Below are 18,212 nucleotides of genomic sequence, written 5' to 3' on the forward strand. Positions count from 1 at the left end.
GGCCTTGCTTCCTCCCAGCTTTTTGTGCAGCTCCTCACTGGGAGAGCAGGAGACACTGAGAAGTCCTTGACCTATGGTAAGCACTACTTAGCAGCAGACAAAACCTCAATGTGTTATCAATTTTGTTCTCATGCTAAATCAAAAAAAACCACAGCACTGTACCAGCTACTAGGAATATTAACTCTGTCCCTGACAAACCCGGGACAGTTACTAATCTGTAGTAGTTTAAAGGTTCTTCGAAGAGTCGTTGTTTGATACTTAAGCAAACACTGGGCTGGCAGTGGAAATTATGTGCTGTGTTTTGAAGTCCATGTCCTGTGGTTTAAAATTAATTTTTGGGAAAAGTCTTCAGCTCAGATTGTACAAGAGTATTTTCCAAATGGCAAATTTTGTCTTAATGATACTTGTTTGCTTTATAGATACGGAAGCCATCCAGCCTTTTACAGGCATAAGACCAGCACAGGTAGACTTCTTCCCATGTTTTATGTTTATGACTCTTATGTAACAATTCCTGAAATATGGGCAAATCTGTTAACTGTCTCTGGATCCCAGAGTATTCGAAATACTCCCTATGATGCATTATTCATTGCACTTCTTGTAGAAGAAAGACATAAGCATGACATTCACAGAAGTGGTTTTGATGGAATGTACACGTACTTTGCTACCAATGGCTTCTCCTACGGCTCGTCACACCATAATTGGGCAAGTTTAAAAGCCTTTTGTGATAGTAACAACTTAATGTTTATTCCAAGTGTGGGGCCAGGTTATATCGATACCAGCATCCGACCATGGAACAACCACAACACCCGGAACCGTGTTAATGGGAAGTACTATGAGACTGCCTTCAGTGCAGCCCTTCTGGTGCGACCAGAAATTATTTCCATTACATCTTTTAATGAATGGCACGAAGGAACTCAGATTGAAAAAGCTATCCCTAAACGGACTGGACAGGTGGTTTACCTTGATTATAAACCCCATAAACCAAATGTTTACCTAGAGCTTACTCAGAAGTGGTCTGAGAAGTACAGAAAAGAACAAGAACAGTGGCTTATGTGAGTTGTCCCAGCTGCAGTTGTTTCCTAATGCATTGACTGTATTGAGAAAGAAATTGAGAGCTGAAGAATCTGTTATTAAATGTCTTTATTATATCTTTTGAATGTATATGCACTACTACTGAATTTTAATATTGAGAAGTAAAAAGATTATGAGAATATTGGCAATTCTGTCTTACTGGATATTTTAGTTCAAAAATATTCAGGGAAAGCTGTTTGTTGTTCAGTTGTTTATGTTTTTTTAACTTTGCAACTTGCATGCTGAGTTTTCAGAACATCTGCATGGGATAACGCTACATGACCAAAGTATAACAAAAAACTGGCACAGTTTCTTCCTTCCTTTATTTCTGTAGTTGTGTTTCTAATCAAACTGATGCTGTAATCTAAATTCTCATAGATTCTTGCAGGATGCATGTTTACAGTGTGTGGAATAATCTACATTTTGATGCTTTGCATACAGAATTCTTGACATACGAAAGGACTGAAGAGTTATGTGTGATGCAACACCACTGAGTTTTGTTTAAAAAAAAAGTATTTGAAAGAAAGTTCCAAAGAACTGCTGAAAGATTTCTAGTTTACTTACATTTTCTCTGTTTGGTACATAGTGTAGACTTTTGCAGATTACTGGATACCAACAAGGAAGATTTGTTTTTTCTAGTACTTTGAATTAAAAAAAAAAAAGTTAGAATTAGAGTGGAAAATATTTTTGAGGGGAAAAACTCCCTAAAGATGCAAAAAGTTTATTAGAACTTCCATTGTTGTGTATTTTCTGCTAATTGACTGAATACACATATCTAGTGTGCTTTGTTTAAATGTTTAAAGTTTCTAAACCTACTGTCCTACTTGTCCTACGATAACTTAATTGTAGGAATTTTTTTTTTTGCCTCTGATGTAGGAGCAACCTAGTTTGGTAGCAATGAGAGCAACTACCCATTTGTTTAATATGAAATCTGAGATTCCTCTTTTTCATCTAGTCCATTTAGTTTTTCCAGGATTCAGAATTGTAGATACTAGTATCTTGCTGTTATTCAGATAAGCACTCTACCAGTTCTATCTGTAAGACTGTGGTGTGCCTGGAAATGAGTATTTTCAGTCCTAAGAATCTCACCTGTCTAGTGTTGTGATTATTAACTGACATTTTTTATGAGGTTTGAAAGATTCAGTCACACAGACATACCTCCTTGGAAATACATTTTTTGGGGGATTTTCATAGAATTTCATAACAAAGCTGTAAACTTTGGAATAGTAGAAACAGCGCTGTTTTGTTTATTTGCAGCAAGTGTTCAATCTTAGCAAAGTGGATTCTTAGTTGTTAATTTTTTTAATCTATGTGCAAGGTTCTGATCCTGTGTTTTAGTTCATATGCTCAGACTGTTGTGACCACTATTAACAGTTAAAATTCCATTGATTTCAGCACAACCTATGAAAATTACACTCTTTACTCAAATCTCACTGTAATCCGTCTGTTAAGTGGTAAGGTGAATGTGAGAACTTCTGTTAAACAGAAACCAAACTAGTATATTTTTTTCCAGAAAACTTTGTCATTCCAAATAAATATAAACCAGTTACCACTATACATTTCTAGAGTCTTTCTGGTATGAAAAAAGTTTGTTTATATACAGTTTAGATTTTTTGTCATTTCTTTGCAGTAGTTCAAGTGATGAGGTGTCATCTAATGCCCTCAGCTGCTTGAAAAAATACAGAAATTGGATGGCAGGTATATAACCTGGCATGTTGAAGTGTGCCTCTAGAGTTACTGGAGTCTTATTAATCTCTCTTATTTTTCTGCATTTTCCTGTGGCATTTCTGCAGGGTCTGAAATGCCTCTAAAGGAAAAGTTTACTTATGCTTATTTTCTTTTGCTATACTCCAGTGGATAAACTGACATAGACATAGGTATGACCACAGTTAGAAAATAGTGTCTGAAACATAAAAAGCACTTGTTAGACTTTTACCAATTCCAACTACTCCTTTTTTTAAGAAATCTGATACTACTTATTTTACTATAAATCTCTTAAATAGCTATACATTACTCATTTTTATAATTTGTTGTATGTTTATGCTTTTACAGCCCAGAGTCCATATATTTATTTCAAATGTGAGGGAACAGTTAAATATTTTGCATATGTTATTAAAAGATCTTCTGATCTTTCAAACCTTTTGAATGGACAAGTCACTTTGTTGTCCCTTTGATTAAAGTTTTGTCATCCACTGGTCTTTTCTCATTGTAGTTATCTGAGCACTTTACTGGTCTTGGCAACTTTGCACTCACCTTTCAGCCCTTACTTTCTCTTAGTGGCAGTTTATTTTCTCTGTGACTGTGAAAGTCACTCCTTTGTTGCTGTGTATAGAAACATTTGAAGTGTGTTGTATGGTATTGTACAACTGAGGTGATCTATCTTGTATAAAATGAAATTTATGGTAACAATGTAATGGATCTTCATTACTCTGAAAGACTTTTGTAATTGCTTTAAGGGCATTGTTTAACCCATGCCATTAAGTGGTTTGGGCCATGGCACACTGATGTCTAATGGGACCTTCAGAAGAAATTTACAGAATTTCTCTAGAAAATAATGAAAGTTAAGTGCCTAGAAATTCATCACCCCTGATCATTTGCTGTATTTTTTATGTGCTTGATGTGTTTTAAAGCATAAATATGCAACCTCACATAATATTTCAGAGTTGAGAATTCAATTTCATGATCTTAAGGAAAGCTGATGGATTAGCAGCTACTAGAACTACCCCACCTGCCAGACCAATACTTTCTCTCTACTTAAAGCAAGTCAATGTGCTGCTTCTTGTTATGGGGAGTGGAGAGTTTTGCTTATGGACTGCTTTCTGCATTCATGATGATTCTTTGAAATTTGAATAAAAATAGGTCGGTGGGAAAGGATTTGTTCAAATGAAAAGGAATATGATGGTCACAAGGGCACAGTTGCTGGGGCAAGGGAGGAGAGGAGTGAATGTATTTAAGAGGGTGGTTACTCCAAGCTTTAGGATTACAGTAGGACAGGAAGGGGACTCCAGTGTGCAACCAAAATTGAGAGATGGGAAAGAACATTTGAAATGATTTTGAGATTTTAAATAGATTCAAGGAATATCCAGATCCCATTTCACTTTGGTGTCCCACCAGTTTTACTTCTTGGCCACCTGGGAAAAAATACTGTAATGTCTGGTTTTAATATTTTTACAATGATTAAATGCATTTGATTCATCTTGTTACATTATTTCATGGTACTTAGAGTGATACAGGAAGTTTTAAAAGAGATCATGCCATGTTATGCCTCTGCAAATACAGAAATATCTGAAGTAATCAATCACATACTACTGACTGAGTATTGCCAGGGGGTAAATGGTTTCTAGACAAGTAACAAGTCCTTGTGATAAGAAGGGAACACATTTTTAAAAGAAAATCTATATGTTCATTTCTGCTTCTGTGAGTTATGATCAAGTAAATTGTTTTAGTTCTGTGAGCTGTCTCAGAACTGAAGCTTACACCATCAACTCTGAAATAAGAATGTGTATTAAATCTTGCATTATAGTGCATGTTTGTCAGGTCTATAATCTTGTAGTGAATTTTTTGGGCAAACACGTGCTGATGCTGTTGCTATTTTAGTGGCAAACTTTGGATTATTGTGAGTATAGTTTCTGCACTGATGTTGATCGTATTTGTCTAGTGCATCTCTTTTGAGGTGCCAATGATTTGTCTCTTAAGAGGTTATTGAAGCAGAAGGCTCTTCAGTGAAAACAGTTTTTTTTATGAAACTTGGTATGTATATGCTCTGCATAGTTTGAATTAACACGTTTCACACACAGGTGGTTCTTAGGTTCAATTGAAAACATCTCTCAGGAGTGTTTTCAGCTCTGTGTTGCCAGTAAATGTATCTCTGGCACATGGATAAGGACTTACTGTGATTTAAGGCACTTTTTTTTCCTGAATCTCGTGAACATAAAAAGAGGAAATAAATTATTTATAAACAAATTATTTGCCACTGAATATCAGATGAAAATCTCTCTCCCAGTCCTACAAGTACTGTCTTCAGCTTCCTAATTCGTTAAGATTGTGTCAGTGTTTTGTTTCTTTTTATCTTTTACTTTTGACCAGCATGTTAAATGTTATATAAATTCCTAAAGTGACTGTATTTCTAAAATTTCTAATTTCTAAAATGGTTGGAATATTCAGTAAAGAGAATCTATAAGATTAGTGGCACAGCAGAAAGCATGATGTGAATTTGATACTGTATAGGTGAATATGTTGTGAATGGATAATGTATCTTTGATATGCTTTGAACACAAATAAAAAATACCTTTCTTTTAATACCCTATATGGCTGTGACAGAGATGAATTTTCTTACATAAAATAAAAAATGTGTGTGTTTCTGTTTAGATATGTGCATATACCTGAAGTCATTCTTTTTAAAGTAATATTTCATTGTAATAAAATTACAAACTGGATTCTGGTACTTTTAAGTAAGCAGTGGTTTTAATTCCCTATGATATTTATAGAAGACCTTTTTGCTTATGGATGTTTTCATGAATAATAAATATATGCCCAAAAATTATAATTTTTAAAGGAATTTGTGATAGTGGAGTCTTTTCATGATACGAGTTTTGAAAGTTAATTTTTATTTTTCTATTACTATGTGTGTGTAGAATTTATTAGACTCAAAACAACAGGCTTATCACAATTTTTTATAAATAGACAATGCTCCTGAAGTTTTTAGGCCTAATTTTATTGCATCTTATTAGGCTGCTGAGTTTACTACTGCATCGTATCGCAAGTGTCTTTTGCATCCTGAGGTTATAAGTGTATGTTGACAAAGTAAAACTGAAGTTTTCAGTTCATACTGAAGTTTAGGAGGGAGGGACACACAAATTATTGGCCTTGCAGGAGAATGGTTTACAACTGATTATTACAGAAGGATGAATTAAGTATTTGTTGCATTCTGATAGTATATTGTGCTCTTCAGGCATAAAAAGTTTGGAAGGTAAACGTTGCCATTTTATTTTTCACAGCAGTGCGAAATCACCTATGTGTTTGAAAAACGTGTTTTGTCAAACAAACTAACTGCACTGGTATGAAGGAAATTAAAGCTAATTCACGCACATAGTATTGTGTATTTCTGTACACACAGTTATCATACAGTATGATGATCTTGTGGAAAGATGAGAATCCTATTTTTGTATATTCCATTATTGCTACTATTCAAAGCTGGCTTAGCACATTCAAAAATGAGGAAGTTTTTTTTAATTGAATTTAGATCTTAGAACATGTGTATGCAAATATGTGCATACACAATATTTTCCTCATGTCTTCGTGAAAAATGCTACTGCCCTTGTATGGATAGAAAAAATCCAGAGCAGTTTTAGTCATTCCCAGATCTTGTCAATGTCCATGGAGTGATCCAGAGTGGCTCACTTCTTGATCCTAGCAGTTAAGTAATGTGGATAGTCAGAAATAATCAGAGTATTCAAGCTCATTTCCAGTGGTCTAAAATTATGGGTAAAAATCTACTGAACTTTTCTAAATTAGAGAATTTTAGAAGTGGTTAAATGAAACTGTTTGCAGCATAGAATATATTATATATATATATTATATATATATTATATATATATATATCTCAAAAGTATACACTAGCTAACTAAAATCCATGTTGGAGAAAAATAAATGTTTTATTAGGTAATGTTGATGCCTGCTATTGCATTCAGAGCTGATGTACCACTTCTAGAGAACAGTTTTGTTTTTAAATTTGGTCTCTGCTTAGAGTATTTAAGACATTTTTAGTTAGTTAGAATAGCTGTTTTCTAAAATCTTGAAGAGGTGTATTGCTAGCTCTCCGCAGAACCAACGCTATGACCAGTGGTTTGTTGTTTGAGGGGGAGGGTGTTTTTGTTTGGGTTTTTTTTAGCCCGTGGAAATGAGCACTATGTATCTGACAGCAGGACACTGTCTTCAGATTTGGTTTTATAACTTGAAGTCATTGCTATGGAAACACATAGCATGATCTTTCAAGACTAATTTCCCAAACTGCAATGTGATTCAACAAACAAAGAACCAGCCATAACTACAGTTGATTTTTAGAATACTAGTGAAAATTAGGATGTTGGTTTGTTGTGATTTTAATGGAAGTTTCTTGGAAAATTCTAATAGACTATGGAAGAAAATAGTTTTCTTGCAGAGCTGAGATTGATTGTTCATTAAGTTCTGATAGCCAGTTAGTATGAGAAGTATGATTTTAATTATGCCATATGTATTTTTGTAATACAATATTTCATAATACAGTTGCCACCATTCAAAATAATTTAATAGCAGTGAATACTTATTTTTAAAGGGGAAACTAAAAAAGAACTAAAGGGGGCTTCCAAAGAAGCCATTAACCTCAGGAAGCAATGTTAATCATTAATTAATCATTAGATTTTTCAGGGGCGAAAGAAGTAGCCAGCCATTTATTTTGTGAAAAGCTCTGCAGTCTTTATTTTTTCTCATATATATGATTCTTAGTGAGTACTCTAATTCCAGGTGAGTGAAGAACCTACTTTCAAAAAATAAAATATGTTCAGAAAACAGAAATTAAATTGTATTAGTTGTACTCTTAGCATACCAAAAGTACATATGCTTTGCTATTTATGTCCAACCTTTGGCTGACCACCTTCCTGATCTACTAATTCATTTGGAATTTTTTTGCATATATTTGTGTGCTTTTTTTATGAAAATATTGGAGAGAAAATACAAAGCAAAATTTTTAAACTTCATTGCAGTAACATGACATTGAAAAAGACAAGCTGTGTAGAAGGGAGGAAAGTAGTTAAGAGATGTCAGAATGATAAAATGTCTGGAGGCTTTATGCAGACTATATAACCATATTCGGATTATTGTATGAATCAAAAGAGGCCTGGAAAAAGTCCATATAGTTAAACAACAAAATAAAATGTTATAAATAAAAGATACTTTAAAATGCAGATTCTGTCAAAGGATCAAACCAGAAAAGAACTAAGTTCTGGCATTCATTCTAAAGCTAAAAAAGAGAATCCCTACCAAACTTGAAGGAACAACTTCCTAGACCTAAAATAGATAAAAAAGACAATAATTAAGCTTCCCCCATCCACTCTTCAGAAGTAAATATAGCAAACCATGCTAGGCAAGATGTAATATGATATTAAGGAAAAAATAACCAAACAAGAATTTTTAAGAATTATGTACTAGAGTCTTCTTTAATGCGTGTTTCTAAAACATGTCACAAGCAGACAGAAAGCTGGTAGTGTGTTGGTAGTGCTGGCAGATAGCAGAGAAGCAATGATCATTTTCAATGATCATTTGAGTCTTTGATAAAGCTGTAGTAGAGAAGTTTAAAGTGTTTTGTATCTTTGTTTATTACAGAAGAGGTGAGATTTTCATGCTGGATCCAGTATCCATTGTTAATTAATTAAGAAATATCCTAAGTTGAAATGTCATACAAGTGTTCTTGTGACTGGATCAATAAAACGAACAGCAGTAAATCACCCTGTCTCAATAGTTCTCATCCAGGGGTTTTCAAGGAACTCAAGTATGAAATTCTTAAAAATGTATATACTTCGTTGTTAATGGTAGGCACATGAAGAAAAGAGGACAAATGTGGTATTTGTGGTAATTTTAGAAAGACTTCTAGGAGGGATGCTTGGAGCTTGAAATCCATCCTTGGTCAGAAAAGTAGTAAGAATAGACATTTAAGATAGATGTATTGGGCAATATCAGTGTAGTTTTCCAAAGCAAAGTCATGCACCAAAAAATTCATTACATTTTTGAAATTGTAATTAGAAATGTGGTCAAGGACAATAAAGCTTCAGCAAAGTACCTGGCCTTCAAAAGATACTAAATTTTTATAAGATAATCAAAATCAAAAACGTAATTACATAATAGTAACAAATTGGTTGATAAAAGAGCTGGAGAAACATAGTGTCATGTACATGTATAGTATCAGTATATACTATACATGCGCAAAGTTGTACTGCGTTATAGTGGTCTACTGCTTAAAATAGATTTGGCTATCTGTTTTCTTAGTACTATAAAAAAATTAAGCACAAAGATAGTAAACAACAAATATATTATTGGGAAAGACAACAGAAAATAGCACTGTATCGTTGTATAAATGTATCGTGCTTGTGTCTGGAATACTGGTTATCTATATCCTTTTTAAAAAATAACTGAAAAGATACATGGAAAGATTGCAGAAATCAGACTAAGATTTGAAGCAAGAAAAATGTACATTAAAAATACTAAGCTTTGAGAAAAATTGTTCCTTAGAATGTGCCAGTGGATCACTGAAGGGCATAAAGAAAATTAATAGAGAACAGTAATTTTTTTTTGTTCTTTATGCCAAAGAAAGGTCGTCCAATTAAATTTTCAGATAATGTATTAAAACACAGAATAGGAAGTTGGGGTTTTTCGCTCAATATAGTAAAATTATCAAATGTAATGCTACAGGATATTGTAGAAATTGAAAGTATAATAGGTACAAAGTCACAATAGCATTTATCAAACTTCATAAACAGGGTGGTCCAGGTGCATATTTTGCCTCAAAAAATCTCTGAACAACTGATTATCAGAAAGCAAGAGAAAGTATTTTTGGAAATAAATGAGTTCTATCTCATGTAATGCTTTAGGTATTTTGCAAGACATTTTGACTTATGTGTGTAAATCAAAAATGCCTTCATTTGTTTCTGAAATTAAGAGGGATATTCATATTGGAAAGCAAGAAACTGATTTAGTGTTAACCAATTAATATTTTAGTTTTCTTCTTTTTGTAAGGTTGAATGTTGCTGGCTTTAAACTCTGGACCATCAGAAGAGTAACTACTCGTGCTATGCTGAACTAATGCCATTGATTCTTGAAGATATTAAAGGATTGTGTGTTTCTGCTTATGTGCCATGAAAACTAAACCCCATAGAGTCTGGAGATAGACCACACATATTGCAGAAAAGTTCAGGCTATCTCTATGTAGCTTCTTCAGCCTGGTGCTACAGATGATCAGTTTGATTGCAGCAACTTTTGGAGTTTAGCAGAGAGACTCTGTGGCATTAGGGGCCTTTGAATATAGATTATAGATGTAAAGGAGAGAACCAGAACATTAATGATTGGGCTTCCAGGGAATCCACCATAGAAGACTTTAATTTGATAAATAAGTAATTTGGTTTATAACTCCACAAATTTCAGTTTAGCAGTGGGGAACTCTGTACAAGTAAATGACTCTTTTTTCCTTATATACCCATTAATGTTTATATATTGAATTTCACCTGCAATTCTATTTCATGATAAATTAAGTTTCATAAAATATTTTTTTTTCAGAATCCATGCAATTCTGCAAATTAGCCTGTGATTAATCCCAATTCATTAAAAGAGTAAATAAATTCTTTAATCATTATGTCAAAACTTTTTGGACTGCTCACTGCCAGTTACCACTTATGATAAAGCTAGGTAAGTAACTGCAGAATCACTTGTAGAAGATTTTAGTGCAAAATAAAATGTGGCTTAAACTATATTCAGCTACATCTGAGGTGAGAAACTGGATTAAATTAATTCAGTGGGAGTAGAAATATGTTAGCTCTTCACTGGAACACAGCATTACACGAGCAATGTGAGACTATACATGTGTTGTGAAATAGCCAGTTCTTAAAGTGGAATGTTTTCAACCATATTTCTTATTCATCCAAAGGCTTTTTGAATTAATCTACAAAACCTAATCATTAGGCTATCAATTTTAACAACTTATTATTTAACAAGAGTGTGTTCTCCTGAGTTAAAATACTTCTTTGTTCATTTTAGGGATCTATATTGTTTCTGTTACTTGCATAAGGAAGGAAAGAAGGATTGTACATCCCATAGATGAACCTTGAATATGTGTAATTCATAGGAATATAGTGGTGATATAAAGGGCTTGTTGATAATTTTATGCACATCAATTCATACTTTTATCTGTTTGAAAATGTAATGCTTAAACAAATTTTCTCCACAGTAATATACTAACAAATGTTGTTCAACTAGATCTGTCCAGTAAACACATAAACAATGCATGACACTGAAAAAATGTTCTCTATTCAGTTATATTTATTTTGTCCTCTACATTTCTTCCAAATTATATGATTCTATGTTCATAGGTACTTAGATCTCTTTTTGTAATTTGGAATCTTCAGTATATTTCTGTGCCAAGTCTGTATTGATGAAAAAATACATAAAAATTTAAGATTCTAAGATTATTTGAAATATGTAAAAATAACCTCTTAGACCTAGCTTGCAAATTTTTAACACTTAGCATGATTATAAAAGTTTTTCCTCTGCCAGGATTCAGCCGTCAATGGAAGCTTATGACAAGAAAGTGAACAAGCAGAGAATGCAAAATATAGGGGGTTTTGTTCCCTTTTTTTCTGCCAATGCTTGAAACCTACACGGTAAGACTGTTATATGATATAGAATTCATGTGCTCAACCCTACGCATGCAATATTTTCTTTAGTTGAGATATCATAAAATTTTAATCTGTAGCATGTAAAGAACATTGGAATATTAGGGCTTGTGATTTTTGAGCTTTGGTTTAGGGCCTAGACAGATTTGCCAAAATCTATTAAAATAACAGAGAAGCCAGAATATGGGTGATAAGAATACTTAACATGCTGTGTACATAGAAGCATGACAACAACAGCCAAAAAGCCTTTTATATGAGAATAAAAGTAAACTGAACATTACAGTCAGTAATGTCAATACGTAGTGTGAATCTAATGCTACCAGAGATTTGTTAGTGTAAGATACATGAAAAATTTTGTGTGTAGTTCTGAAAGGTTGGGAGTTTTTATTATAACCCCAAATCATGACATTATAGAAATGTTATGCTATTCATAAAGTTTACTCATAAGGCCTTCCCCTTCTCTCTCCACCTTTACAGGTGCATATTTTATTCTTAGGGGAAGGGTAATTTTTTATTTATTTGCATGAGACTCAAGATACAAGATTCAATTCCCTGCTGTGTTACAGCAACTTGCAGGCCTCAGGCAATTACCTTAGTCCCCAGTGTGTAAAACAGAAGTAATATTCCATATCTGTTATGATCTGTCTGTCTGATTTATTCAGTTGTCAAAAGTATATTTTCAGGCAAAGACAGTTGCTTACAACAATTTGTGTGCAAAGCATAGAGGGTACGCTGTCACTGTCAAAAGCTTATTGAGATGCTGCTAAAACAAGCCATCTTCAGAAGTTAATATCTCAGACAGAGCTTTCTGGAGGTGCCTGATGTTTCTGTTTTTTATGTAGAGCAGTTAAGGCTTAGCTTGAGATTCAGCTGCATAAGAATTGGTCTTCTAACCACTACCTTTTTTTTCCTAAAGTAGAAGAAAAAAGATCGGAAGAATTCTTTTATCATCAGATACTATAATTATACCATCTGCGCTGTTGAGAGGATAACATGTAAATATTGCAGTTCCCTTAGACGAGAAAGAAATGATGGACCCTGAGGTCCTCAGGGAATGCTGCAAATTGCTGATTATCTGAGGAAAAGGTTGACCCAGAATCACTTCCTCTAGAACTGCAGCAACTATTTGAGGCAACTGAAGAACTTGCCTTTTTCTTACTTTCCTGGTTCATGCCCTTCTCCTATAATTCACAGGGTTTATGACATCTATTCTTCCTGAAGTTTGCATTCCTATCTCACTGCCCTGTGCCAACTCCCGCACTTGCTGCCTCCTGCTTACTTCACACTTATCCTTCACTTAAGGTTTTCTGAGTTTTCTAATAGCACAGATTGATTCAGTGAGAAGCAAAAGGGAGCGACTGCTGGCATGAAAGAGAAGATTTTTGAGAAAAACTCAAAATAATAGCTTTCATTTTCTTTGGTGGAAAAGGGGCATTCAGCAATGTAATCTGAGAGTGGTGTACAGGCATGAAGGGTAATCTCAGCACTGGACTGCAACATGACATCCAGGTGTTTACCCCCAAAACTAAATCCTGTGGGTCCAATATGTAAAGTAAGAAGTTGTACTCTTAACACTTTGCTGACTGACAAATCCAGTTTCAAGTGCAAGATGAAAAATGACCCTGACCTGCGAGTATCTTAAAACCAAAGTACTGTTTTCCAGTTTTAAATTTCTGAATAGGTATTAACCTGCAAGTAAGTGCAAAGCTCTGAGCATGAGTCCTTCCTGCATCCTCAGATGGCATTTAATGCATGAGCAAGACTTGCTCACAATATGGCAAATCAGATAAATATATTACAGACAAGAAATAGCACAGTGAAATTCAGAAAGTCTTTCAGAGTATGGGTGCCAAGGGTCTAAGGAAACAGATTAAAAGGAGTAGGATAAGGTTGAGACATGAGCTGTCAGAAAAGTGAAAGAACCGCAGATACAGCAAAAAATACTGCTACTATCTATCTAGGTGTTCCCTTCATGAAAATAACAATGATTGGGTAAACTACTGAGTGCACACACTCAGGAATCCAGAGTTAGCTGGATTCAGGCAAGACTTGTGCCATGGAGAGTATAGAAAAAGCTTGATAAACACTGGGAAAACCTCCTTAGAAGTTTGTGTTTGGCAGACATTGGAAAGAACATGATCTTATGTGACTTCCAATTCCTTTTATGCTTTATCTGATCAAATTGCTAAATGGATGAGTCACTGTGGATTGCTTGTTACTGTCAGAGCTATTGCACAAGAACAGGAGCAGTTTGTAGGAAATGGGAAGCCTTTCTTGCAGATTCAAGTATGTTTCTTCTTTCCTAGCACAAGTGATGAATGGGTTGGTTGTTGGATACTCTGTTTTTAGACATCCCTACCACATTGCTCTCTGTTCCATACCATAAGCAGACATTCATTGGTTGTATGTGGGGTAACCAGAGTCGATTTCCTCACAGAGCTCTTAAATTAATGACTTTCTAATATGTAACTATTGCACACATAGATACTTATCCCCAATGACTTTTTGTATAAATGTAGAAGCACATTTAATTCTTTGCATCCCTTAGAGCCCTTTATTCACCTCCTAATGACAGACAAGTTCTTCAGTTCTCTTCTGTTTTAAATGGATTTAAATAATTCTGAAGGGTTTACTGCCTCTGCAGGTTTCGCTACTGAGTCCAGCTGAAACTTAGTTTGGAGCTGTGGCTCATTTTTTAACCTCCCAGTCTCACAGAGGAGAGAGCTGCATACTGCAGATTGTCTTGTTCCATATGATAAACCCACTGTACCTGTGCAGAGCAGCTGTGGCTTTACAACAATAAATCACGGGGTAAATGGCATACTCACGAGGCAATGGACTTTTATACAAGCAGTGACTTGGTCACATGTTGAAAACATTGGGCTAATTGCTGCTCAGCAGAGGAGCAAGAAAAGAGCTGTGAACCCTGGAAGTGCTGAATGCCAAGGGTGTGTGCAGGGCTGAGCTATTGCATGTGCCTGGGGGGAGTTACGTGAAGGGAAACACCCAGACTTCAGCAGCACCAACAAGCCACACAAATTCAGCAACTCCCGAGCTCCCAGGACATGCCAGTTCTTTGCTGGGCCAAGGGTGCAAGAGGAGAAAGGCCTGAGAGCCCTCCAAAAAGGCAACTAGGTGCTCTTATATCCGCTTCCAAAACAGTTCCTGCAGCTGCCCTCAGGCAAAATGGGGCCAGCACCACCAGTGGCTGCAAAACTGACTTAGGCCAGGAAGGTACAGAACAGGTCTAGAAACCACTGCAAACTGAAAGGCAGCTGTGATCAAGAGCAAATGCTTCCAACACCATTCCTAGGGTGACTGCAATATCATTCTTATTTGTTAATTAATTTCTTCTGGCAATCAATTAATGTCTCAAACTATAGTCTGTATAAATCTCAGCAGTCTATTTAGGACATAATACAGGTATGTTGCATTAAATCGCCCTTGTTAAGTGGAATGCCAGCAGTATTAATTAAAAAATTATGCCATACCTAGAGCATTTTATGTAATGTTTTGTTAATACTCCATTAATTTACTATATTTTTTGCCTAATAATTTAGAACATTTTGGCTAAATTATTTATATTCCCTTTTTCCTATTAATTTATATAACAATAATTTCAAAGAGCATATTTAGCTTATAACTTTTTATCCAAATAAGTAGAATTACTTGTGATATAAATTACAGGAGCTATATGGGAGTTCAGACAACACTTGGACCATTAAAAATATTTGGGCACCTTAGTTAATTACACAGGCAAAACATACTGATTTTTTTCTAACAAATAAAATGTTTCAAGAGCTCTCTTATTATTTTTCTTTTAATAGAATGCAGAAATTTAGTTTAGCAGAACCTTTCAAAATAATGAGTGTAATAAATTAATCTGTAAATAAAAATTCGTAAAGGTATAAATAAGATATGTATGTGTTGAAATAATATAAAGTCCAAAAATGTACATAAACCCTTTCTCCAAGCCTGGCCGGGAGTTTCCTCCAAAGGCAACGGATTGCAGCCAACACCCAGATAACGAACATCAGCTCAGAAAATAGACAGGACGAGGGCCATCAGGAAAACAAAAGAACTAGCTCGGAGGAGACACCCATCTCCGGACCTGACCAGCGTCCCTGCAGATCTGTTGGGAAACAATCAAGGTCGACAAAAGACAAGCCTCAGAAAAGTATCCGTCGCTAGACCTGAACACCCCACCTGTCAAACCAGTGTTGGAGATGCAATCAACGGAAACAAAAGGAAAGACTCTGCCGAGATACCCATCGGCACCGGCCCCGGATCACACCACTTGTGCCTTGATAACCCAAATTGAAATACATACAGAGTCTCTTTACATCTGAGGAGACTCTGTCCGGACACTGGTTAGGTCTATTTTTCCAAGCCAGGAAATCCATTCACCGGACAATCAAGAACACTTGGTGAATGGAGCCTGCTTGGAATTCTAGCCTGAGGACTTAAAATCCCTATAAAACCCCAAGCCTGAGAGCGCTCAGACGTGGATTTGGGAACCCTACACCTCCGGTGGAGACCCTGTCCACCCAGCGCTGCGCTGACCATTTTTATTGTGGTTTTTTTCTCGTTGTTGTTCTTTGCTGTTTATTAATAAATTTCTCTTTTTGATTTTATCCCAAAATTGCCTTTGCATTTATAACAATGAGTCACTGCACATGATTAAAAATTGAAAATCAGCAAAAAGGCAAATCAGCATTTAAAACACAAGTATAACCTATTCCAGAAATAAACTGTATTTATTTCTGTTTAAGTACATCATCAGTAATGATTAATTGAATTGTCCAGGACAGTCAAAACAGGAAGGTTGTACAGACACTGTTGCACACCTCTACCCACTATTCCTGAAGAAATGTTTGAATTTGGAGGGAGAGATGAGAGAGGATTAGAGAAATGGTGATGTTTCACTGTGTAATGCATGTACTCAGTACAAAGTAGGTTTGGATATAGGGTGATGTTTCACTGTAATGCTGCCTTTGTGTAATGCATGTACTCAATACTTAGTATCTCATACCTGTGATACTGAAATTTCTCATTAGTTGGCTGTAACCTATGTTCCCAATATTAAGGTATTTCCTGGTCTTGCATCACCTTTCATCTAGAATTCTCAAAATATTTTGGAAAGGGAGAAATTCCTAATAATAAATAATACACAACGCATATGTGTATATGTTTAGTGCCACATTCTTCAACTTTCTTTACATGCTTTGAGAAAACAAAACCATTGGCCTTTATTAAGCCTTTCTACCAAGCAAGTGGCACTTTTGCCAAGAGAGGCTATTTTATATAGAACCTGAGGAGTTAGCCTGATGATTTAGTCAAGTACCCTGTTCCTGACCCTGTCACCAGTCTTCAGCATGACTTTTGAAAAGCCATGTTCCCACTTTGTTCTTCCAGCCTTGGTCTGGCAATTGAGACTAATAATATTGATTGTTCTTTTTACAGCACTGTGAGATCCACAGGTGACCAGTGCTTTGTGAATCCTTTGTTGGCCATATTTTGTGTGATTTGGAAATCTTCTAGCCTTTATGTCCCATCTCAGCTGATAAACATTGAAGGAATATTCACTTAATTTTTATTTTACATATCTAAAAATGGTGTTGTGAAGAAACTAGAAAACCTTATTGCCCTGGTATTTTATCTATGTAATGTATGATTACTGGTGAAAGCAGACATCTTTAGAAGTTTCAGAACAAAGTACATTCTGTGAATAAGTCATTCCAAATATATTGCATTTTCCTGGGCAAGAAAGGGTTTGGCTGAAGCTGAGGAGTAAAGAAATGGGAATGGAATAAGGAGAACAAAGGCAAAGAAAAATACACACAGAAAATGTGAAGAAAATAGGACAACAACAGAAAATAAGCACAAAAATAGGCTTAGATTTTAAACTCTTAGGCTTTTCCTTTCTAATCCGATGGCTCGTTTTTGCTAGTCTTTTTAATGTCTTTGAAATTGATTATTTAATTAAAATTTCATCCTAGTAATAGGTTGAGGTTGCTTCTTGATAATTTACCAGTACTAATCTTATCCTTCCCTAATGAGGCTTTTGGTTTCAGAAATCGGCCTGAAAATTATTGTCTAATAAATAGGGAACTTCCTCAAGCTATCATTGTATTATTTATAAATCTTCAGACTACACTAATAACTGTCCTGTTTTACCTTGTGAAGGGAATGAAAACATGAGATCTTGCTATATAGATCACTCTCTGTTGGTCAAAGACAGAAAGAAATTTCTGGGAGAATCTTGCAATGCAGCCTTGTGGTACCTAAAGAGAGATTCCAGGAAGGCTGGAGAGGGACCTTTTACAAGCTGGAAAGGGCTTGTAGTCGTAGGACAAGGGGGAATGGCCCTAAGCTGAAGTGGGGCGTAGATATTGGTTAGATATTAGGAAGCAAATCTGTAATAGGAGGGTGACGAGGCATTGGAATAATTTGCCCAAGGAGTTTGTGGACTCCTCATCCCTGGAGGTGTTCAAGACCAGACAGTGCAGCTCTGAGGAAGGTCATTTCTCTATAATTAAAAAAATGCTCATAACTTAGTATGAGCTAAAGATTTATTCTTCCCATGTGTGATCTTTCTGACAGAAGTGAATGTCAAGACAAGGTGTCTAATTTTCTCTCATATTTTGTAGTAGATTGCATTTGCTCTGTCACATCTTTAGAAGATATATCTGCGATAGAATTTTCATAATGTCATGGGTCTTGCTT

The 18,212-nt window shown here is 35.3% G+C and overlaps 1 protein-coding gene across 8 annotated transcripts in view; it reads left to right on the forward strand.

Annotated features, from left to right (window-relative positions):
• The window catches only part of MANEA (mannosidase endo-alpha), a 95,306-nt gene that overhangs the window by 12,490 nt on the left and 64,604 nt on the right, over positions 1 to 18,212 (forward strand). For 3 of the 8 annotated variants that reach the window (XR_009277169.1, XR_009277168.1, XR_009277170.1), the window contains exon 5: positions 420 to 463. Coding sequence is in view for 3 of the 8 variants with exons in the window: in XM_058834797.1 (XP_058690780.1) it covers positions 420 to 1,056 (637 nt within the window). In the remaining 5 variants the exon portion in view is untranslated. Of the gene's footprint in view, positions 1 to 419; positions 5,378 to 10,374; positions 10,504 to 11,352; positions 11,475 to 18,212 lie in introns of those variants that run through there. The other 5 variants (XR_009277167.1, XR_009277166.1, XM_058834799.1 and 2 more) reach the window with 5 other exon arrangements.

The sequence above is a fragment of the Poecile atricapillus genome, chromosome 3 (genome assembly GCF_030490865.1).
Source record: "Poecile atricapillus isolate bPoeAtr1 chromosome 3, bPoeAtr1.hap1, whole genome shotgun sequence".
NCBI lineage: Eukaryota > Metazoa > Chordata > Aves > Passeriformes > Paridae > Poecile > Poecile atricapillus.